The sequence below is a fragment of the Embiotoca jacksoni genome, unplaced genomic scaffold (genome assembly GCF_022577435.1).
Source record: "Embiotoca jacksoni isolate LCO1_2020_lvr unplaced genomic scaffold, fEmbJac1.0.p SCAF_19, whole genome shotgun sequence".
In the NCBI taxonomy this organism is placed as follows: Eukaryota; Metazoa; Chordata; class Actinopteri; family Embiotocidae; genus Embiotoca; species Embiotoca jacksoni.
Genome location: NW_027185329.1, coordinates 629652 through 652779, shown reverse-complemented (window position 1 = coordinate 652779; position 23128 = coordinate 629652). Strand labels below are relative to the sequence as shown.

The window sequence follows — 23128 nt, the reverse complement described above, 5'->3', positions numbered from 1 at the left end:
AGTTTATGTTCCACCGTTTGATGTTTTCACATCTATCTATCTATCTATCTATCTATCTATCTATCTATCTATCTATCTATCTATCTATCTATCTATCTATAATATGTAAAACATGAAGTCATTTCATAATCAATTTAAAATAAAAAAAAAATGGATAAAGTTTGGCAAAAAGCGAACTGAGCTCACAGGAAAAAAAAGGTTCATTTGGCAGTTATTATTTATATTTTTACACAGACATCAGTCTGTTGGATCCTAATCAGTCAGAAAGTAAAACAAATTTCAACACAATAATTCAACTTTTAGGTGATTTCATGAGTCCTTCATTGCTATCTTAAGGTTGGGATGGACCCGGATAATTATAATGAAAAAAAATTAAAAAATCCCTTGAGGCTTTTTTTCTGAGGTGGCAGGAGAGGCAGAAGGCTGACTGCTTTGTTATATGCTAATACAGGTCGAACCGGTGGAACCCTACCCAAACCTAAAAGGCAAGTTATTCACATTTAGTGAGCATGATATAAATACAGGCTATCTGCAGGTATTCAAAAGTCAACAGCATTTTCTCTCGGCTGCTGGAGGCAATAATGTAAAATAAATTAAAGCATGAAACACATAAACCAAAATCAGGACTCTTGTTGCTGGAGAGATTTCAGACTTTATTGTCCCCAGTTGGGGAAATTAGAATTAGGTGTGCATTATGCATGCCTCAAGAACATAAATATGAATATATAGAACAACATATTGTGAAAGTAGATTTTGCTGCTGGAGGCTGTTCAATCCTTATTTCTGACGTTTCAAACAGAACCGTCAGACCTGCTGCAAATATTGTCTTAAAATAAATAACCATAGTACCTGGAAAGCTGATTCTTGGCATGTGCCAAATTGAGAAAAAAAAATAATTTAAATAAATTCATAATAATTTAAGGTAATATATAAATTAAGAATTATTGTTGAACACAAATGGAAAAATACATGACATTGTCGTAAATAGGTGCTCTTAAAAAGTCTTAAATAACTTCAGAGGCTGTCCAAGAAGAGCAACGCCATTACAGTGTAGATTACAACACCAATAACACCAAAATAATGCTTTGTGTACTTTGCTGTGATGCCAATGAGTAAATGAAATTTGTTCGGTCCCCCAACTTGACTTGAGGTTATGAAAATAATAACGTTCAGCTCATTGTGTTTTGTCTGTTGTTTTAAGGTTTCTAATACACGGCTAAGATCAGGAGTCCGAGCAAAATATGGATCATGCCAAGCCTGAAAGAGCAGGCGCCACTGGTAGTAGTTGCAGTTGTAGTTGCAACTGTTTCTGGAACGATGGTTATTGGAGTTGTTGATGATTGTGGAGCAGTTGTACTTGTGGCAGCAGTTGTTGTGGCAGCAGTTGATGTTGGGGCAACAGTTGTTGTTTTGGCAGCAGTTGTTGGAGTTGGAGCAACAGTGGTTGTTGTGGCAGCAGTTGTTGGGGCAACAGTTGTTGTAGATTGAGCAGAAGTTGTTGTGGCAGCAGCTGTTGTCGCAGCAGTTGTTGTTGTTGCAGCAGAAGTTGTTGTAGCAGCAGCTGTTGTCGGGGTAACAGTTGTTGTAGTTGGAGCAGCAGTCGTTGTTGTGGCAGCAGTTGTCGAGGCAACAGTTGTTGTAGTTGGAGCAGCAGTTGTTGAGGCAGCAGCTGTTGTCGCAGCAGTTGTTGTTGTTGCAGCAGAAGTTGTTGTAGCAGCAGCTGTTGTCGGGGTAACAGTTGTTGTAGTTGGAGCAGCAGTCGTTGTTGTGGCAGCAGTTGTCGAGGCAACAGTTGTTGTAGTTGGAGCAGCAGTTGTTGTGGCGGCAGCTGTTGGTGCAGTAGTTGTTGTTGCAGCAGAAGTTGTTGTGGCAGCAGCTGTTGTCGCAGCAGTTGTTGTTGTTGCAGCAGAAGTTGTTGTAGCAGCAGCTGTTGTCGGGATAACAGTTGTTGTAGTTGGAGCAGCAGTCGTTGTTGTGGTAGCAGTTGTCGAGGCAACAGTTGTTGTAGTTGGAGCAGCAGTTGTTGTGGCGGCAGCTGTTGTTGGTTGAACAGTTGTTGTAGTTGGAGCAGCAGTTGTTGTGGCTACAGTTGTTGCTTCAGTTGTTGCTGTTGAGGCAGCTGTTGTGGTTGTGGCAGCAGTTGTTGTAGTTGGAGCAACAGTGGTTGTTGTGGCAGCAGTTGTCGGGGCAACAGTTGTTGTAGTTGGAGAAGCAGTTGTTGTGGCTACAGTTGTTGCTGCAGTTGTTGCTGTTGAGGCAGCTGTTGTGGTTGTGGCAGCAGTTGTTGTAGTTGGAGCAACAGTGGTTGTTGTGGCAGCAGTTGTCGGGGCAACAGTTGTTGTAGTTGGAGCAGCAGTTGTTGTGGCTACAGTTGTTGCTGCAGTTGTTGCTGTTGAGGCCGCTGTTGTGGTTGTGGCAGCAGTTGTTGTAGTTGGAGCAACAGTGGTTGTTGTGGCAGCAGTTGTCGGGGCAACAGTTGTAGTTGGAGCAGCAGTTGTTGTGGCTACAGTTGTTGCTGCAGTTGTTGCTGTTGAGGCCGCTGTTCTGGTTGTGGCAGCAGTTGTTGTCGGGGTAACAGTTGTTGTAGTTGGAACAGCAGTCGTTGTTGTGGCAGCAGTTGTCGGGGCAACAGTTGTAGTTGGAGCAGCAGTTGTTGTGGCTACAGTTGTTGCTGCAGTTGTTGCTGTTGAGGCCGCTGTTGTGGTTGTGGCAGAAGTTGTTGTAGTTGGAGCAGCAGTGGTTGTTGTGGCAGCAGTTGTCGGGGCAACAGTTGTTGTAGTTGGAGCAGCAGTGGTTGTTGTGGCAGCAGTTGTCGGGGCAACAGTTGAAGTTGGAGAAGCAGTTGTTGTGGCTACAGTTGTTGCTGCAGTTGTTGCTGTTGAGGCCGCTGTTGTGGTTGTGACAGCAGTTGTTGTAGTTGGAGCAGCAGTGGTTGTTGTGGCAGCAGTTGTCGGGGCAACAGTTGTTGTAGTTGGAGCAGCAGTTGTTGTTGTTGCAGCAGAAGTTGTTGTGGCAGCAGCTGTTGTCGCAGCAGTTGTTGTTGTTGCAGCAGAAGTTGTTGTAGCAGCAGCTGTTGTCGGGATAACAGTTGTTGTAGTTGGAGCAGCAGTCGTTGTTGTGGCAGCAGTTGTCGAGGCAACAGTTGTTGTAGTTGGAGCAGCAGTTGTTGTGGCGGCAGCTGTTGTTGGTTGAACAGTTGTTGTAGTTGGAGCAGCAGTTGTTGTGGCTACAGTTGTTGCTGCAGTTGTTGCTGTTGAGGCAGCTGTTGTGGTTGTGGCAGCAGTTGTTGTAGTTGGAGCAACAGTGGTTGTTGTGGCAGCAGTTGTCGGGGCAACAGTTGTTGTAGTTGGAGAAGCAGTTGTTGTGTCTACAGTTGTTGCTGCAGTTGCTGCTGTTGAGGCAGCTGTTGTGGTTGTGGCAGCAGTTGTTGTCGGGGTAACAGTTGTTGTAGTTGGAACAGCAGTCGTTGTTGTGGCAGCAGTTGTCGGGGCAACAGTTGTAGTTGGAGCAGCAGTTGTTGTGGCTACAGTTGTTGCTGCAGTTGTTGCTGTTGAGGCCGCTGTTGTGGTTGTGGCAGCAGTTGTTGTCGGGGTAACAGTTGTTGTAGTTGGAACAGCAGTCGTTGTTGTGGCAGCAGTTGTCGGGGCAACAGTTGTAGTTGGAGCAGCAGTTGTTGTGGCTACAGTTGTTGCTGCAGTTGTTGCTGTTGAGGCCGCTGTTGTGGTTGTGACAGCAGTTGTTGTAGTTGGAGCAGCAGTGGTTGTTGTGGCAGCAGTTGTCAGGGCAACAGTTGTTGTAGTTGGAGCAGCAGTTGTTGTGGCAGCAGTTGTCGGGGCAACAGTTGTTGTAGTGGGAGCAGCAGTTGTTGTGGCGGCAGCTGTTGTTACAGCAGTTGTTGTAGTTGCAGCAGCAGTGGTTGTGGCAGCAGCTGTTGTCGGGGTAACAGTTGTTGTAGTTGGAGAAGCAGTGGTTGTTGTGGCAGCAGTTGTCGGGGCAACAGTTGTTGTAGTTGGAGCAGCAGTTGTTGTGGCGGCAGCTGTTGTTGCAGCAGTTGTTGTTTTGGCAGCAGTTGTTGTCGGTGGAGCAGCAGTTGTTGTGGCATCAGTTGTTGTCGGGGCAACAGTTGTTGTAGTTGGAGCAGCAGTTGGTGTGGCAGCAGCTGTTGTCGGGGTAACAGTTGTTGTAGTTGGAACAGCAGTCGTTGTTGTGGCAGCAGTTGTCGGGGCAACAGTTGTAGTTGGAGCAGCAGTTGTTGTGGCTACAGTTGTTGCTGCAGTTGTTGCTGTTGAGGCCGCTGTTGTGGTTGTGGCAGAAGTTGTTGTAGTTGGAGCAGCAGTGGTTGTTGTGGCAGCAGTTGTCGGGGCAACAGTTGTTGTAGTTGGAGCAGCAGTGGTTGTTGTTGCAGCAGAAGTTGTTGTGGCAGCAGCTGTTGTCGCAGCAGTTGTTGTTGTTGTAGCAGCAGCTGTTGTCGGGATAACAGTTGTTGTAGTTGGAGCAGCAGTCGTTGTTGTGGCAGCAGTTGTCGAGGCAACAGTTGTTGTAGTTGGAGCAGCAGTTGTTGTGGCGGCAGCTGTTGTTGGTTGAACAGTTGTTGTAGTTGGAGCAGCAGTTGTTGTGGCTACAGTTGTTGCTGCAGTTGTTGCTGTTGAGGCAGCTGTTGTGGTTGTGGCAGCAGTTGTTGTAGTTGGAGCAACAGTGGTTGTTGTGGCAGCAGTTGTCGGGGCAACAGTTGTTGTAGTTGGAGAAGCAGTTGTTGTGTCTACAGTTGTTGCTGCAGTTGCTGCTGTTGAGGCAGCTGTTGTGGTTGTGGCAGCAGTTGTTGTAGTTGGAGCAACAGTGGTTGTTGTGGCAGCAGTTGTCAGGGCAACAGTTGTTGTAGTTGGAGCAGCAGTTGTTGTGGCTACAGTTGTTGCTGCAGTTGTTGCTGTTGAGGCCGCTGTTGTGGTTGTGGCAGCAGTTGTTGTCGGGGTAACAGTTGTTGTAGTTGGAACAGCAGTCGTTGTTGTGGCAGCAGTTGTCGGGGCAACAGTTGTAGTTGGAGCAGCAGTTGTTGTGGCTACAGTTGTTGCTGCAGTTGTTGCTGTTGAGGCCGCTGTTGTGGTTGTGGCAGAAGTTGTTGTAGTTGGAGCAGCAGTGGTTGTTGTGGCAGCAGTTGTCGGGGCAACAGTTGTTGTAGTTGGAGCAGAGGTGGTTGTTGTGGCAGCAGTTGTCGGGGCAACAGTTGAAGTTGGAGAAGCAGTTGTTGTGGCTACAGTTGTTGCTGCAGTTGTTGCTGTTGAGGCCGCTGTTGTGGTTGTGACAGCAGTTGTTGTAGTTGGAGCAGCAGTGGTTGTTGTGGCAGCAGTTGTCGGGGCAACAGTTGTTGTAGTTGGAGCAGCAGTTGTTGTGGCAGCAGTTGTCGGGGCAACAGTTGTTGTAATGGGAGCAGCAGTTGTTGTGGCGGCAGCTGTTGTTACAGCAGTTGTTGTAGTTGCAGCAGCAGTGGTTGTGGCAGCAGCTGTTGTCGGGGTAACAGTTGTTGTAGTTGGAGAAGCAGTGGTTGTTGTGGCAGCAGTTGTCGGGGCAACAGTTGTTGTAGTTGGAGCAGCAGTTGTTGTGGCGGCAGCTGTTGTTGCAGCAGTTGTTGTTTTGGCAGCAGTTGTTGTCGGTGGAGCAGCAGTTGTTGTGGCATCAGTTGTTGTCGGGGCAACAGTTGTTGTAGTTGGAGCAGCAGTTGTTGTGGCAGCAGCTGTTGTTGCAGCAGTTGTTGTTGTTGCAGCAGAAGTTGTTGTGGCAGCAGCTGTTGTCTGGGTAACAGTTGTTGTAGTTGGAGCAGCGGTCGTTGTTGTGGCAGCAGTTGTCAGGGCAACAGTTGAAGTTGGAGCAGCAGTTGTTGTGGCTACTGTTGTTGCTGCAGTTGTTGCTGTTGAGGCCGCTGTTGTGGTTGTGGCAGCATTTGTTGTAGTTGGAGCAACAGTTGTTGTAGTTGGAGCAGCAGTTGTTGTGGCTACAGTTGTTGCTGCAGTTGTTGCTGTTAAGGCCGCTGTTGTGGTTGTGGCAGCAGTTGTTGTAGTTGGAGCAGCAGTTGTTGTGGCGGAAGCTGTTGTTGCAGCAGTGGTTGTCGTGGCAGCAGTTGTCGTGGCAACAGTTGTTGTAGTTGGAGCAGCAGTCGTTGTGGCAGCAGCTGTTGTTGCAGCAGTTGTTGTTTTGGCAGCAGTTGTTGTCGGTGGAGCAGCAGTCGTTGTTGCGGCAGCAGTTGTCGGGGCAACAGTTGTTGTAGTTGGAGCAGCAGTTGTCGTGGCAGCAGCTGTTGCTGCAGTTGTTGCCGTTGAGGCCGCTGTTGTGGTTGTGGCAGCAGTTGTTGTGGTTGGAGCAACAGTGGTTGTTGTGGCAGCAGTTGTCGGGGCAACAGTTGTTGTAGTTGGAGCAGCAGTTGTTGTGGCGGCAGCTGTTGTTGGAACAGTTGTTGTAGTTGCAGCAGAAGTTGTTGTGGCAGCAGCTGTTGTCGGGGCAACAGTTGTTGTAGTTGGAGCAGCAGTTGTTGTGGCAGCAGCTGTCAGGGCAACAGTTGAAGTTGGAGCAGCAGTTGTTGTGGCTACAGTTGTTGCTGCAGTTGTTGCTGTTGAGGCCGCTGTTGTGGTTGTGGCAGCAGTTGTTGTAGTTGGAGCAGCAATTGTTGTTGTGGTAGCAGTTGTCGGGGCAACAGTTGAAGTTGGAGCAGCAGTTGTTGTGGCGGCAGCTGTTGTTGCAGCAGTTGTTGTTTTGGCAGCAGTTGTTGTCGGTGGAACAGCAGTTGTTGTGACATCAGTTGTTGTCGGGGCAACAGTTGTAGTTGGAGCAGCAGTTGTTGTGGCAGCAGCTGTCGGGGCAACAGTTGAAGTTGGAGCAGCAGTTGTTGTGGCAGCAGTTGTCGGGTCAACAGTTGTTGTAGTTGGAGCAGCAGTTGTTGTGGCAGCAGTTGTCGGGTCAACAGTTGTTGTAGTTGGAGCAGCAGTTGTTGTGGCGGCAGCTGTTGTTACAGCAGTTGTTATAGTTGCAGCAGCAGTGGTTGTGGCAGCAGCTGTTGTAGTTGGAGAAGCAGTGGTTGTTGTGGCAGCAGTTGTCGGGGCAACAGTTGTTGTAGTTGGAGCAGCAGTTGTTGTGGCGGCAGCTGTTGTTGCAGCAGTTGTTGTTTTGGCAGCAGTTGTTGTCGGTGGATCAGCAGTTGTTGTGGCATCAGTTGTTGTCGGGGCAACAGTTGTTGTAGTTGGAGCAGCAGTTGTTGTGGCAGCAGCTGTTGTTGCAGCAGTTGTTGTTGCAGCAGAAGTTGTTGTGGCAGCAGCTGTTGTCTGGGTAACAGTTGTTATAGTTGGAGCAGCAGTCGTTGTTGTGGCAGCAGTTGTCGGGGCAACAGTTGAAGTTGGAGCAGCAGTTGTTGTGGCCAAAGTTGTTGCTGCAGTTGTTGCTGTTGAGGCCGCTGTTGTGGTTGTGGCAGCAGGTGTAGTAGTTGGAGCAGCAGTCGTTGTTGTGGCAGCAATTGTCGGGGCAACAGTTGAAGTTGGAGCAGCAGTTGTTGTGGCGGCAGCTGTTGTTGCAGCAGTTGTTGTGGCGGCAGCAGTTGTTGTCGGTGGAGCAGCAGTTGTTGTGGCATCAGTTGTTGTCGGGGCAACAGTTGTTGTAGTTGGAGCAGCAGTTGTTGTGGCAGCAGCTGTCGGGGCAACAGTTGAAGTTGGAGCAGCAGTTGTTGTGGCAGCAGTTGTCGGGTCAACAGTTGTTGTAGTTGGAGCAGCAGTTGTTGTGGCGGCAGCTGTTGTTACAGCAGTTGTTGTAGTTGCAGCAGCAGTGGTTGTGGCAGCAGCTGTTGTAGTTGGAGAAGCAGTGGTTGTTGTGGCAGCAGTTGTCGGGGCAACAGTTGTTGTAGTTGGAGCAGCAGTTGTTGTGGCAGCAGCTGTTGTTGCAGCAGTTGTTGTTGTTGCAGCAGAAGTTGTTGTGGCAGCAGCTGTTGTCTGGGTAACAGTTGTTATAGTTGGAGCAGCAGTCGTTGTTGTGGCAGCAGTTGTCGGGGCAACAGTTGAAGTTGGAGCAGCAGTTGTTGTGGCCAAAGTTGTTGCTGCAGTTGTTGCTGTTGAGGCCACTGTTGTGGTTGTGGCAGCAGTTGTAGTAGTTGGAGCAGCAGTCGTTGTTGTGGCAGCAATTGTCAGGGCAACAGTTGAAGTTGAAGCAGCAGTTGTTGTGGCGGCAGCTGTTGTTGCAGCAGTTGTTGATTTGGCAGCAGTTGTTGTCGGTGGAGCAGCAGTTGTTGTGGCATCAGTTGTTGTCGGGGCAACAGTTGTAGTTGGAGCAGCAGTTGTTGTGGCAGCAGCTGTCGGGGCAACAGTTGAAGTTGGAGCAGCAGTTGTTGTGGCAGCAGTTGTCGGGTCAACAGTTGTTGTAGTTGGAGCAGCAGTTGTTGTGGCAGCAGTTGTCGGGTCAACAGTTGTTGTAGTTGGAGCAGCAGTTGTTGTGGCGGCAGCTGTTGTTACAGCAGTTGTTATAGTTGCAGCAGCAGTGGTTGTGGCAGCAGCTGTTGTAGTTGGAGAAGCAGTGGTTGTTGTGGCAGCAGTTGTCGGGGCAACAGTTGTTGTAGTTGGAGCAGCAGTTGTTGTGGCGGCAGCTGTTGTTGCAGCAGTTGTTGTTTTGGCAGCAGTTGTTGTCGGTGGATCAGCAGTTGTTGTGGCATCAGTTGTTGTCGGGGCAACAGTTGTTGTAGTTGGAGCAGCAGTTGTTGTGGCAGCAGCTGTTGTTGCAGCAGTTGTTGTTGCAGCAGAAGTTGTTGTGGCAGCAGCTGTTGTCTGGGTAACAGTTGTTATAGTTGGAGCAGCAGTCGTTGTTGTGGCAGCAGTTGTCGGGGCAACAGTTGAAGTTGGAGCAGCAGTTGTTGTGGCCAAAGTTGTTGCTGCAGTTGTTGCTGTTGAGGCCGCTGTTGTGGTTGTGGCAGCAGTTGTAGTAGTTGGAGCAGCAGTCGTTGTTGTGGCAGCAATTGTCGGGGCAACAGTTGAAGTTGGAGCAGCAGTTGTTGTGGCGGCAGCTGTTGTTGCAGCAGTTGTTGTGGCGGCAGCAGTTGTTGTCGGTGGAGCAGCAGTTGTTGTGGCATCAGTTGTTGTCGGGGCAACAGTTGTTGTAGTTGGAGCAGCAGTTGTTGTGGCAGCAGCTGTCGGGGCAACAGTTGAAGTTTGAGCAGCAGTTGTTGTGGCAGCAGTTGTCGGGTCAACAGTTGTTGTAGTTGGAGCAGCAGTTGTTGTGGCGGCAGCTGTTGTTACAGCAGTTGTTGTAGTTGCAGCAGCAGTGGTTGTGGCAGCAGCTGTTGTAGTTGGAGAAGCAGTGGTTGTTGTGGCAGCAGTTGTCGGGGCAACAGTTGTTGTAGTTGGAGCAGCAGTTGTTGTGGCGGCAGCTGTTGTTGCAGCAGTTGTTGTTTTGGCAGCAGTTGTTGTCGGTGGATCAGCAGTTGTTGTGGCATCAGTTGTTGTCGGGGCAACAGTTGTTGTAGTTGGAGCAGCAGTTGTTGTGGCAGCAGCTGTTGTTGCAGCAGTTGTTGTTGTTGCAGCAGAAGTTGTTGTGGCAGCAGCTGTTGTCTGGGTAACAGTTGTTATAGTTGGAGCAGCAGTCGTTGTTGTGGCAGCAGTTGTCGGGGCAACAGTTGAAGTTGGAGCAGCAGTTGTTGTGGCCAAAGTTGTTGCTGCAGTTGTTGCTGTTGAGGCCGCTGTTGTGGTTGTGGCAGCAGTTGTAGTAGTTGGAGCAGCAGTCGTTGTTGTGGCAGCAATTGTCGGGGCAACAGTTGAAGTTGGAGCAGCAGTTGTTGTGGCGGCAGCTGTTTTTGCAGCAGTTGTTGTTTTGGCAGCAGTTGTTGTCGGTGGAGCAGCAGTTGTTGTGGCATCAGTTGTTGTCGGGGCAACAGTTGTTGTTGTTGGAACAGCAGTTGTTGTGGCAGCAGCTGTCGGGGCAACAGTTGAAGTTGGAGCAGCAGTTGTTGTTTTGGCAGCAGTTGTTGTCGGTGGAGCAGCAGTTGTTGTGGCATCAGTTGTTGTCGGGGCAACAGTTGTTGTAGTTGGAACAGCAGTTGTTGTGGCAGCAGCTGTCGGGGCAACAGTTGAAGTTGGAGCAGCAGTTGTTGTTTTGGCAGCAGTTGTTGTCGGTGGAGCAGCAGTTGTTGTGGCATCAGTTGTTGTCGGGGCAACAGTTGTTGTAGTTGGAGCAGCAGTTGTTGTGGCGGCAGCTGTTGTTGCAGCAGTCGTTGTAGTTGAAGCAGCAGTGGTTGTCGTGGCAGCAGTTGTCGGGGCAACAGTTGTTGTAGTTAGAGTAGCAGTCGTTGTGGCAGCAGCTGTTGTTGCAGCAGTTGTTGTTTTGGCAGCAGTTGTTGTCGGTGGAGCAGCAGTCGTTGTTTTGGCAGCAGTTGTTGTCGGTGGAGAAGCAGTTGTTGTGGCTACAGTTGCTGCTGCAGTTGTTGCCGTTGAGGCCGCTGTTGTGGTTGTGGCAGCAGTTGTTGTAGTTGGACCTGCAGTGGTTGTTGTGTCAGCAGTTGTCGGGGCAACAGTTGTTGTAGTTGTAGCAGCAGTGGTTGTGGCAGCAGCTGTTGTTACAGCAGTTGTTGTAGTTGCAGCAGCAGTGGTTGTGGCAGCAGCTGTTGTCGGGGTAACAGTTGTTGTAGTTGGAGAAGCAGTGGTTGTTGTGGCAGCAGTTGTCTGTGCAACAGTTGTTGTAGTTGGAGCAGCAGTTGTTGTGGTGGCAGCTGTTGTTGCAGAAGTTGTTGTTTTGGCAGCAGTTGTTGTCGGTGGAGCAGCAGTTGTTGTGGCAGCAGCTGTTGTTGCAGCAGTTGTTGTTGTTGCAGCAGCTGTTGTCTGGGTAACAGTTGTAGTTGGAGCAGCAGTAGTTGTTGTGGCAGCAGTTGTCGGGGCAACAGTTGAAGTTGGAGCAGCAGTTGTTGTGGCCAAAGTTGTTGCTGTTGTGGCCGGTGTTGTGGTTGTGGCAGCAGTTGTCGGGGCAACAGTTGTAGTAGTTGGAGCAGCAGTTGTTGTGGCAGCAGTTGTCGGGGCAACAGTTGTTGTAGTTGGAGCAGCAGTTGTTGTGGCAGCAGCTGTTGTTGGAGCAGTTGTAGTTGGAGCAGCAGTCGTTGTGGCAGCAGTTGTTGTTCTGGCAGCAGTTGTTGTCAGTGGAGCAGCAGTTGTTGTTGTGGCAGCAGTTGTCGGGGCAACAGTTGTTGTAGTTGGAGCAGCAGTTGTTGTGGCGGCAGCTGTTGGTGCAGCAGTTGTTGTTTTGGCTACAGTTGTTGGTGCAGTTGTTGTCGTTGATGCCACTGTTGTGGTTGTGGCAGCAGTTGTTGTCGTGGTAACAGTTGTTGTAGTTGGAGCAGCAGTCGTTGTTGTGGCAGCAGTTGTCGGGGCAACAGTTGTTTTGGCAGCAGCAGTTGTTGTCTGGGCAACAGTTGTTGTTTTGGCAGCAGTTGTTGAAGTTGGAGAAGCAGTCGTTGTGGCAGTAGTTGTTGTCGTTGGGTTTTCCGTTGTTATAGTAGATCCAGACGTTGTTGTCGTAGGGGACACAGTTGTCATTGTTGTTGCTGCAGTTGTTGCCGCAACAGTTGTTGTTGTAACAGGTACCACAGTATTGCACAAATTATTGTCACAACACGTTGGTCCACTGCTGATTGTACCAACATTTTGCATGAAAGGTAGGGTTTTCAGGTTCGCTGAAGCTGCACACACGTTTCCAGAAGCACAGCCACTTGCTGGAGACACGGTGGACCCAGTAGTAACTGTAAATAAAACAAAAATATTTGTTTTAAATTGAAAATTCTTATTTCAATTAACAAATCTCAGGATATATTCAAAAAAATTTACTTGAAGATGAACTTCACTCCCATACCAATTCTTTGTTTTTATTATGTATACCTAATTCTGTTGTTTCAAACTCTCATTGCTCTAGATGTACCGGTAAGCCTCATGACTTCACTCATGGATGTGGTTACATGTGCTATTGAGCACAGTCATAAACACATCCAAACACACCTGACTGTAATGTTGCATGTTAACAGTGGTAAATCAGGCTTGACATGTTTTTAAACATAGAGGAGAGCATTCTCTTTTAGAGCTATCATCCACCAATTAACTGATCTGTTGAGCAAAGGAAAATTGATGGCCAAATATTGACTTAATAACAGGTGAAGAATTGTTGCGGTTGATTGCCAAGTAAAAATGGCTCGTTTTGAATGCTATAAGATTCTGAAATGTCATTTTTAATCTCATAGATAATGACTGAATAAACTTCCTTTTACAATTTTACAGAATCAATCATTTGTTTTTGACCAACTATGGCAGATTAATCTTCATGGTAAAAAAATCTGTAACGCTGTTTTTCAACTTTACAGATTTCAAGATTTTCAATTCTTCAAGGTGAGGATACTTGATTAAGAGTAAAAATGAGTCAAAGTCCTGTAAACAGTTTAGTACTTGGGAAATCTTTCTACATGACTTTTTTCATCTAATTGATGTTCCAAATCTCAAAAGTAGGAATTTAAAAAAAAAATTATTCGGAGATGATCTTGCCTAAATTATTTAACAACAAAACTCACCAGTTGCTTGAAAGCAGCGGTCCTCCACTCCGCTGCATGGTACTTCCGAGGTGCATTGAGAGGTGGTGGGGTCACAAGTGAAACACTGTCGACCGTTTGGTGACTGAGCAGCAGGGTCTGAAACACAACAGAACAACAAAATGTATTAGAGGAAGAGAGAAGGTCACAGCATCCCAACATGAAAATACATTATATCAGATGATTTCCTGTGTATCTTAACTATGCTGTCTGAAAAAAAACAAAAAAACGTTTTAATCCGTACTTACAAGGTAGAGTTTGTGAGTTGCAGTTGTTTGTGTTGCAGCACTGAGCAGATGCCAGAGCACTTGAAAGACCCAGGTTAACTGAAAATGTCTGAGAGCATGTGGCCGGACACAGAGAGGACGGTGCACACGCCTTGTAGATTTGCTGTGAAGGATTTCCTCCTGAAGTGGCTGCAGAGTCAAAGTAAAATTTGTTAGCGTCAATGGAGAGCACACATACCTTCGCAGTACTTGTATTTCACTGAAAAGTAGTTGATATCATGAAGAAAAGTCTACCTAGAATGGACGCTGTTATACACATGTTCTCTGTTGGACATGTTTGTAGCGTTGTGTTTGAACACTGCTGATCTGTGCAGGTTTGACAGTCAAGAGCTTCCGCTGTAATCAGGAGAAAAACAGTCAGTGAAAGGATGAGCACATCTCAGATGTCAAATCAAAAGTCTGAAGTCTTTGTGGTTCCAGTTTTTACGGGCTGAAATGTTTTTTCTTCTTCTGCAAAAGGATTTTATAAGACGAAGCTTGTAACGGATAAAAAGTCTTACCCCCGTATCTCTTTACACCCTTTATATCCTGCATTTACACAGACTAGTCTTGGCATGTATATATGACCTACATATTGAAATGCATATCGATTTTGAATGAAATTTATTTTTTAAAAATCTTTTATTTTCTTGTTTTCTCAGTAGCTATTAAGTTGTACCTCTTAGCAGTGTACCAGTGTAACATTTGAATTCCCTTTTCTGGAGATAATTAAAATCAGTCCATCTCATCTCATCTCATCTCATCTCATCTCATCTCATCTCATCTCATCTCATCTCATCTCATCTCATCTCATCTCATCTCATCTCATCTCATCTCATCTCATCTCATCTCATCTCATCTCATCTCATATAAACCACAAATGCAGTTAGTTTTGGTAGATTACAGTTCAAAATGTTTAGCATATAGTGTTGCATAGATAATAGGTCCTTTTTTTGAAAAGTTTTAATGTATGTTCTTTACAACAACAAAAGCTATATTGTAAGAATAAACTGGATTACCTGTGTTGGACAGAGCCCAGATGAGAGTCAGAGACAGGACTAGCTTCGTCATGATGAACAGCTGAGTACTCCAGGCCAATTTTCTCGGTCCGCGATATGAAACCCAGTCAGCCGGTCTTCACTTTATATACTGTTCAGGTGAGTAAATTATGTCTGATGCATGCGTAACAACTCAAGGTATTGGGTGTGTTCCCATTTTTACTGCATGACTATTCTCATCTTTTGTCTCTTGAAATTGGTATACACTCCCCCACACCCTTTTTCAATATCAGCAATATAATTTGTATTATATATAAAAAGCATTCCTTATTTCATTTTCTGTACTTGAGCTACACTGTTTCCCCTTTTTAAACCATTTTTGGTAAAGTTCTTAAGATTATTAATCGATTCTTTTTAAAAAAAAAACTATTTTCTTGTTTGCAGTTCGTCTTTTTAATTGTGTTGACAAAGGTTGGTTTACTTTGCAAACACAAGGAACAAGTCTAGACTTTACCTGTAAAATCCCCAAGAAAATCTGATGTGTTCTATTATAATTTGTATTCATTTACTTGTTGTTTTGTTTTGTTTCATATATCTCCATTCCTTAAACAGAGATCCTGTTTACATTCAAATCTGTCAAAAACATTTATAATTCAAAACATACTGTGCAAGATATTGTTTGTAAGTTGCAGAAAGTCAGTTTGTCAGAAAGCACACTTAACTTTGCAGTACTTTAAAGATAATCAAATTTAAGCTTTAATTTAACGTCTCACATCTTAATGGAGCTCCAATTGTAATGATGTGATAATACAGACTTTGTAATATAATATACTGCATGTATATGTCATTTAACATTCTGCCAGTCTCTGTAATGTTCAATACTTAAATACAATATGTTGTTCTTACCCCTGTTATTTTACATGAATAAGGTAAAACAGTGTCATGATGCGTACTGGGGAATGATGGAAGACATGTTTATGTTTTACTTTTGTAGTTTAAGTCATTACAAGTGAATCAAAATTCCTGCCTTAAACATTTACTTCAGTAAAACTGTCAAAAGTTGAAGTATTTTGTTACATAGAAGAATGGCTCATATCATGTTATGTGCACTAATTTCATTTGAGTTAGATCGAATTTTAATTTGGTAAATAAGTATAGGGTGTAATGAGTTTAGAATGTGGCCGAGAGTGTGTTTTATTAAAAGGAAACATCTAGGCGTCCTAATACCAGTAAAAAAGTGTAGTACATAAGTTATCTTAAGGCACTTGACATCGTAAAATCCTACATAATTACGCAACATTTGAACAATTCCCACGAGCGACATCTGGAAGGAAAAACTCTCTTTTCAACAAAAAATAGGGTGAAATATTTGATGCCCCAAAAAATTAAAAAAAATCATGCCATAGAGGGTTGGCGCCGGGCTGGCTAAAGTTTCAGTTTTGGAATAAACTGTAAACGACTTCGGTCGGTTTGCTCACTGTACAACATTTCTACATTTCAAATCCACTTTTAGAGGAGTCGGCTCTTCTGAATATTCAAGGTTGATTTACTATTTTTGGTGTGGTTCCTTGTGTTATATGACGTGTTATATAATATCCTTTCTATTATACAATATGTGTTATATAGTATTTCTTTAAAAAAAAATATTAATTTATTTAAATTATAATATAGCCAGAGAACTGGCTGACTGGCGTTTATCGTTCATACTTTTCATCTTGTGCCAAATTCTAGGTGTCTTAATAACTGGTTATTAAGTTTCATGACGTTCTTTGGTAACTTTGACATACCTGCTGTTCTTGCGTTGACACCATTGACAACTTTATTTTTATCTTCATAATAAGATGCTGACAATGAAGCATACCTTGTGTCTCCACACACGCCTTGCATATACATTCCTAATACCTCATTCGTGACTATTTTAAGTGACAAGGTATCTCAATGTATTGTGTGAGGAATAACGAGGGCTTTATTTCATAATTATTTCTGTCAATCATGTGTAGTTTCAATAAGAGGCATACACATGCTTAATGATCTATTCACTATTCGTACATCTAAAGTTATGTGTAAATAACAATACAGCAGGATGAACAATGATTCACATAATCAAGGATAATTAAAATGCCATAAAATGCTCAGGGCACATGTAAATGCGCACACTTAACATGCAGGGGCTGTTTTTTTTTCTTCCCTTTAATTAAAGTGATCACAAAATGTTATGTTTCAGGTACTGTAGCAAAGTCAGTTTATTCTTTTCATTTATTTATTGCTTAATTTGTTTTACAATAATTTTTTCAAGTCTATGTGATTTGTTTTAATTCTGCTCAATATTGTGTGATATTAGACATAAATGTGCAAAATACATAAACTGACTTGACTGCTGTAGATCAGAATCGGCACCGGTCAGTACTTTTCAGTGTGGAGTGTTTGTTTTTATATCATCACCTCGACACCAGAGAGTTTTTAGTTTAACGTAACTAAATGGTGGATTTAGTGGATGATTAGCGTTCAAAACCAGTGGAAATTATTTTCTTTTGCCGTTCCTGCTGTGCGACATCGAATCTGACGCAAACGACAGAAGGAGCAGAAAGACTTCAGACATCAAGAAATAATATCAAAATAACACAAGCAGAAGACAGAGTTATTAGTGACACCTTACTAATAACACCTTCAGAATTATCTTAATGCATTGATTCAACAATGTGCTGGAAACAAGATTTTTTTTTATCCACATTGACTTTATAGAATCACAGTTGCTGCAGATTCGTTAGCAGCCCTTTCATGGTGGGAATCTCTTGTTCCACCACATCCTGGATTGAGATCTGCGGGCGTATTAACAGTCATCATGAGACGCACAGAACTCCTAACTTAGGATACACATTTCTAGCGAGGAGTCGGAGCTTAAGAGTGATTTTGGAAACTAAACAATGGATAGAACATTTGTATCTTTGTGAGCAAGGGTGGTGAAAGCACTCTTTGTGATAACGGCACAGAATGAACTGTCACAACCAGTGGGAATGAAATGAATTGCAGTGACCTTGACCTTTGATCTCCAAATTCGAATCACTGCATTGCTGATGCATCTTTAACATTTGTGCCAAATGTGAAAACAAAATAAAATGCTTCCTGGCGTTCCTGTAATATCACGTTCATGAGCGTTGGGTCAATGTGATGAGAGACTGACCTTTGACCTTTGGCCACCAAAAATCTTAGTTGGTATGAAGTGTGTTTTGGTCAAGTTTGAAGAAATGTGTGTCCGTCCGTCCTGTTCTCATGAACGTGATAACTCAAGAACGAGTTGAGGGAATTTTATAACTGTGATTTAGACAAAAACGTTCAGAAAGTTTTTTTTAATTTTTTTTTTATCAAACCTCACAGGTGGCAGGTGTAACGCAAAGCACTGTCATTGTAGGTTCATACATGTTATATGTTAAAGCGTCACGCTTCATCTCACAGTCGAAGCGGTGCAAACATAAAAACACATTCTCTCATTCAGACTCACCGATCTCATCCTCTACTGACACCTACTGTCCAGATGAAGCAACTGCGGTGTGTCTGAGGCATCGGTCTCCGACCAGCAGCTCTGGGTGAGTATGTGTGTATTGAGTAAGAATTTGTTTCTGCTCACACAAAAGAAGCTTATTCAGCTGGTTTGGTGGAGCTCAGCTATGTTCATTGAAAAGAAACCCGTGAGAAGTTTATAGAGAACAAATCCCTGTCCCCTGAAATCTGAAATGTGATCCGACTGCACTGAATTTTGTGTGAAACAACTGGTTTCATTGGATCTTAAAAGCTTCTTTTTTTGTCCAGCGTGTCAAATCTTTATCTGAAAAAAGAAAGAAAAGGGGAATGTAGTGGAGGAAAATAGATTCCTCTGAAATGTAGAGCAGTGGAAGTTTAAAGTAGTATCAAATGAAAATATTAAAATAAAGTGCGTGTACCTTTAGATACATACTTGAATAAATGTACTTGTTACTTTCCAGCACTGATTTTGATACTTGAATGGTTAATTGATGATGTGTGTGGTCCATCTCATTAGAGATTCACATCTCACACTGAACACTGAAAGTGTTCACAGCCCGAAGATATTTGAGAACTTGGGAAAATGCGGCAGTGATGACTCAGGTCTGTCGCCACCCTCTCATCAGCCGAGTGATCACACAAACAGTTAAAGCTCTTAGACACTATGTTATACGGGACGCAGTTCTTCGCATGTCCATCGGATGTCTTGCTGTAAGGACTTTAATGTGTTAAGTGCCATGAAATAACCTATGTTGTGATTTGGCGCTATGTAAATAAAGTTGAATTGAATTGAATTGAATTGAATTGAATTGAATTGAATTGAATTGAATTGAATTGAATTGAATTGAATGTCACTGTCCACTTCGTAAGGAGTGCATTTATTTTGAATCAACGAATCACACCTCTTAAACAGATGCATCTTACCAAGCAGCGGGGTCAACCACACCTCCTGAGTAAGACAAACATTTCTGTTCCGTCTTTACTAAGAGTTGATCTGAGGAATTATGTAAATGACTCTTCGGCTAAGACTCTTTGGTATTATTATGCAACGATTGTAAAAAAAAAAAAAAAACGGCCCCTGGTGTTGTTGGCAGGACTTTATGGATTTCTACTTTACTGGACTTTTATCGGTACGAAAATACAGTTGTAGTTGGATTACACACTTTGTATTTGTTTGTTTTTGAAGGACTATTTAGCAAACAAAAACTCTGTATATATTTTTTCATATGCAAACTATAAAGCATATAAAACAAAAAGGTTTTATTCTGACATTTTGTTTGCTTCATCAAAAAAAAGAGTTGTCACTTAAAACGTATATAGATTTTAATAGTCACAAAATAACAAAATTTGAAGAAAAGCTAACACCTTAAAAAAAGAGGTTAATTTACAGGTATTATTTACATTTTTATGCATACAGCAGTAGAGTCTGTTGGATCCTAAACAGTCAACAAGTACAACTGATCTCAACAAACACACGCCATAAGCACTGATTTAAAACTGAAGTGACTCATTGGTTTAGGTTGGAACAAACACAGAGACGTTTACACGTCAAAACAAACCCTGCTTAAAACCCTTTTCTGAGGTGGAGGGGAAGTCAGAAGGCCGATTGCGTGCCTTTTCATATCCTCACCTTTATTTCAAGTACTGGCATAACCTGTGGAACCCCAAACCTGACAAGCAAGTTGTTAAGAGTTTATTAGCATGTCAATCATGTTGCTATTATTGGAGCCGTACCAGTAGAACAGGTAGCATCGTAATATCTGATTCCATAACACAACAACAAAAACAGTGGCATTTAGGTGCCGAGTGTGAGTCACGGTGTTAAAAGAATAAGGTAGGTGTTGTCACGACATTGTCTTGCGTGCGACTAGAAATTCAGTGAAACAAGGGTGGTGCTTCAGGAAAGACTGGAAGATCGTCAGAAGCCGTCAAAGGAACCGCAGCAATATTTAGGAACAGACATCACAAGTAGATACAAAGACAGTTTGACTCATGATGTCCTTTCTCAAAACAGATTCTCCATAAGCTCTTTTACGAACATCCGCTTTTCTTTATTTTTATATGACAATATATTTATTGATTAATAAAATAAAGCAACCTTTTCAAAATGCATTGTCTGCATTATTATATTTGTATGACATGTCTGCTGCTGTAGATTGAATTTTGTAACATCCCTGTGATCTTAAGCCAATGATGTCACGTATAAAATCTCTGGAATAGAATGATGGAAAGGCAGTAAAATGCAAGTAGCTAAATAAAGTAATTTTAGAAACATGCGGTCAACATAAAGAAAATGAAACTCTAGTCAGCCTTCCGTCCTCTCTTTCTTTTCGCATGGAGGACTTTTTCAGTAGTTCAGTATTTCAGTAACATTACGAGCAAATAAACTAAACAAACACAAAACACGGGATCCTTGTAGCTTGACAGATTTCAGAGTTTATTGTCACAAGTTGGGTAAATTATCATTGTTTGTGAATTGTACATTCATCCAAAACGTAAATATGAATATATAGAACAACATATAACATTGCGTGACAGTAGATTGTGCTGCAGGAGGCTATTGGATTCTTATTCCTGATGTTTCAGACAGCACCAACAGATCCATTGCAAATACTGTCACTAAAATAACCCACCAGAAAGCTCATAATTGGCATGTGCCAATTTGATGAAAAACATAAAATGATTCAAATTAATTATACATTACAATAATTTAAGATATTAGATAAATTAACAACAACAGTGTAGATTATAATATTAATAACACCAGAATAATGTTTTGTGATTTTTTTGCTGTGATGCCAATAAGTCAATGAAATTTGACTGGTCCACCAGCTTGATGAGAGGAGATGAGAAAAATCACATTCAGCTTGTAAATTTGTTATCAGATGACTACGAGTTCACTTTTGAAACAATGCCATAAAAAAAAAAAATTCTTTCAAAAGAAGGGTCAATTTTCCTCGTCAGTGTGATTTTTTTTCTGAGTGCAGTATCATATTCGCACATTTCACAAAAAAACTCCATTAAATAAAAATGCAACAATCAGTCCAATGCAAAGTCATTGGAGAGAAAATCCCCATGAAATATTTAGGAAGTATGTTCAATTTGTGAAAACGTTTTTTTGATTAGCTGTGTCTATGTCTATTCAATTGCTGCCATTTTTTTTTTTTTTTTTGTTGCGCCTCAGCACATGAATGGCAGGAGTCAGCAAATAAGATTCCAGGCTAAATTAGATTTCTCTGGTTGAAAGGTGTTTTGTCTTTTCCAATATGTTTTCTAAATGAATGCAAAGATGAGGAGTCCGAGCAAAAGATGGATAACGCCCAGTCTGAAAGAGTTGGCATCATTGGCAGTAGTAGCAGTTGTAGTTGTGGTTGTAACTGTGGCTGGTTGGAGAGCTTCGTTGGAGGATACCGTTGCTGGTCTGGAGGTTGGTTTAGTTGATAATGATGTGGGAGAAGTTGTTGTAGTAGAAACTGTTGTAGTTGTGGTAGTTTGAACCGCAGTTGATGACGCAGGTGTTGTGGTTGTTGCAGCGGTTTTTGTTGTTGTTGTTGCTGTTGGTGCTGCAGTTGTCGTAGTAATGGCAACTGAGGCCACAGTTGTTGCTGCAGTTGTTGGAGTTGGGGCAGCAGTTGTTGTTGTGGCAGCACTTGTTGACGGGGCAACAGTTGTTGTAGTTGGAGCAGCAGTTGTTGTGGCAGAAGCTGTTGTTGCAGCAGTTGTTGTAGTTGGAGCAGCAGTTGTCGTTGTGGCAGCATTTGTTACTGCAGTTGTTGTTGTCATGGCTGCAGTTGTGGTTGGGACAATAGTTGTTGTTGGAGCAGCAGTTGTTTTGGCAGCAGCTGTTGTTGCAGCAGTTGTTGTCGTTGGAGCAGTTGTTGTTGTGGCAGCATTTGTTGTTGGGGCAGCAGTTGTTGTAGTTGGAGTAGCAGTGGTTGTTGTGGCAGCAGTTGTCGGGGCAACAGTTGTTGTAGTTGGAGCAACAGTTGTTGTGGCAGCAGCTGTTGTTGTAGCAGTTGTTGTCGTTGGAGCAGAAGTTGTTGTCGGTGTAACAGTAGTTGAAGTTGGAGCAGCAGTTGTTGTGGCAGCAGCTGTTGTTGCAGAAGTTGTTGTAGTTGGAGCAGAAGGTGTTGTGGCAGCAGTTGTTGTCGGGGCAACAGTGGTGGTGCTGGCAGCAGCAGTTGTTGTTGTGGCAACAGTTGTTACTGTTGAGGCCAGTGTTGTGGTTGGGGCAGCAGTTGTTGTAGTTGGAGCAGCAGTGGTTGTTGTGGCAGCAGTTGTCGGGGCAACAGTTGTTGTAGTTGGAGCAGCAGTTGTTGTGGCAGCAGCTGTTGTAGCAGCAGTTGTTGTCGTTGGAGCAGAAGGTGTTGTGGCTGCAGTTGTTGTTGGGGCAACAGTGGTGGTGCTCGCAGCAGCAGTTGTTGTTGTGGCTACAGTTGTTGCTGTTGAGGCCAGTGTTGTTGTTGGGGCAGCAGTTGTTGTAGTTGGAGTAGCAGTGGTTGTTGTGGCAGCAGTTGTCGGGGCAACAGTTGTTGTAGTTGGAGCAACAGTTGTTGTGGCAGCAGCTGTTGTTGTAGCAGTTGTTGTCGTTGGAGCAGAAGTTGTTGTCGGTGTAACAGTAGTTGAAGTTGGAGCAGCAGTTGTTGTGGCAGCAGCTGTGGTTGCAGAAGTTGTTGTAGTTGGAGCAGAAGGTGTTGTGGCAGCAGTTGTTGTCGGGGCAACAGTGGTGGTGCTGGCAGCAGCAGTTGTTGTTGTGGCAACAGTTGTTACTGTTGAGGCCAGTGTTGTGGTTGGGGCAGCAGTTGTTGTAGTTGGAGCAGCAGTGGTTGTTGTGGCAGCAGTTGTCGGGGCAACAGTTGTTGTAGTTGGAGCAGCAGTTGTTGTGGCAGCAGCTGTTGTAGCAGCAGTTGTTGTCGTTGGAGCAGAAGGTGTTGTGGCTGCAGTTGTTGTTGGGGCAACAGTGGTGGTGCTCGCAGCAGCAGTTGTTGTTGTGGCTACAGTTGTTGCTGTTGAGGCCAGTGTTGTTGTTGGGGCAGCAGTTGTTGTAGTTGGAGTAGCAGTGGTTGTTGTGGCAGCAGTTGTCGGGGCAACAGTTGTTGTAGTTGGAGCAACAGTTGTTGTGGCAGCAGTTGTTGTTGTTGCAGTAGTGGGTGTTGTGGCAGCAGTTGTCGAGGCAACAGTAGTTGTAGTTGGAGCAACAGTTATTTTGGCAGCAGCTGTTGTTGCAGCAGTTGTTGTAATTGGAGCAGCAGTTGTTTTGGCAGCAGCTGTTGTTGCAGCAGTTGTTGTCGTTAGAGCAGAAGTTTTTGTGGCAGCAGTTGTTGTCGGGGCAACAGTTGTTGTAGTTGGAGCAGCAGTTGTTGTGGCAGCAGCTGTTGTTGCAGAAGTTGTTGTAGTAGGAGCAGAAGGTGTGGTGGCAGCAGTTGTTGTAGTTGGAGCAGCAGTTGTTGTGGGAGCAGCTGTTGTCGGGGCAACAGTTGTTGTAGTTGGAGCAGCAGTTGTTATGGCAGCAGTTGTTGTTGGGGCAACAGTGGTGGTTCTCCCAGCAGCAGTTGTTGTTGTGGCTACAGTTGTTGCTGCAGTTGTTGATGTTGAGGCCAGTGTTGTTGTTGGGGCAGCAGTTGTTGTAGTTGGAGCAGCAGTGGTTGTTGTGGCAGCAGTTGTCGGGGCAACAGCTGTTGTTGCAGCAGTTGTTGTCATTGGAACAGAAGTTGTTGTGGCAGCAGTTGTTGTCGGGGCAACAGTTGTTGTAGTTGGAGCAGCAGTTG

The 23128-nt window shown here is 44.2% G+C and overlaps 1 protein-coding gene and 1 pseudogene across 1 annotated transcript; both read right to left on the bottom strand.

Annotated features, from left to right (window-relative positions):
* Positions 1-1024: 1024 nt before the first annotated feature.
* LOC138200645 (mucin-2-like) lies at positions 1025-7478 on the bottom strand (annotated as a pseudogene).
* A 13315-nt stretch (positions 7479-20793) lies between these two features.
* LOC138200644 (integumentary mucin C.1-like) lies at positions 20794-22901 on the bottom strand (the record flags this gene model as incomplete). The annotated part of the gene is made up of 2 exons (XM_069153524.1): positions 20794-21009; positions 21567-22901. Coding segments are annotated over 2 exons (1551 nt in total), but the record flags the coding sequence as incomplete, so codon positions are not given.
* Positions 22902-23128: the final 227 nt, after the last annotated feature.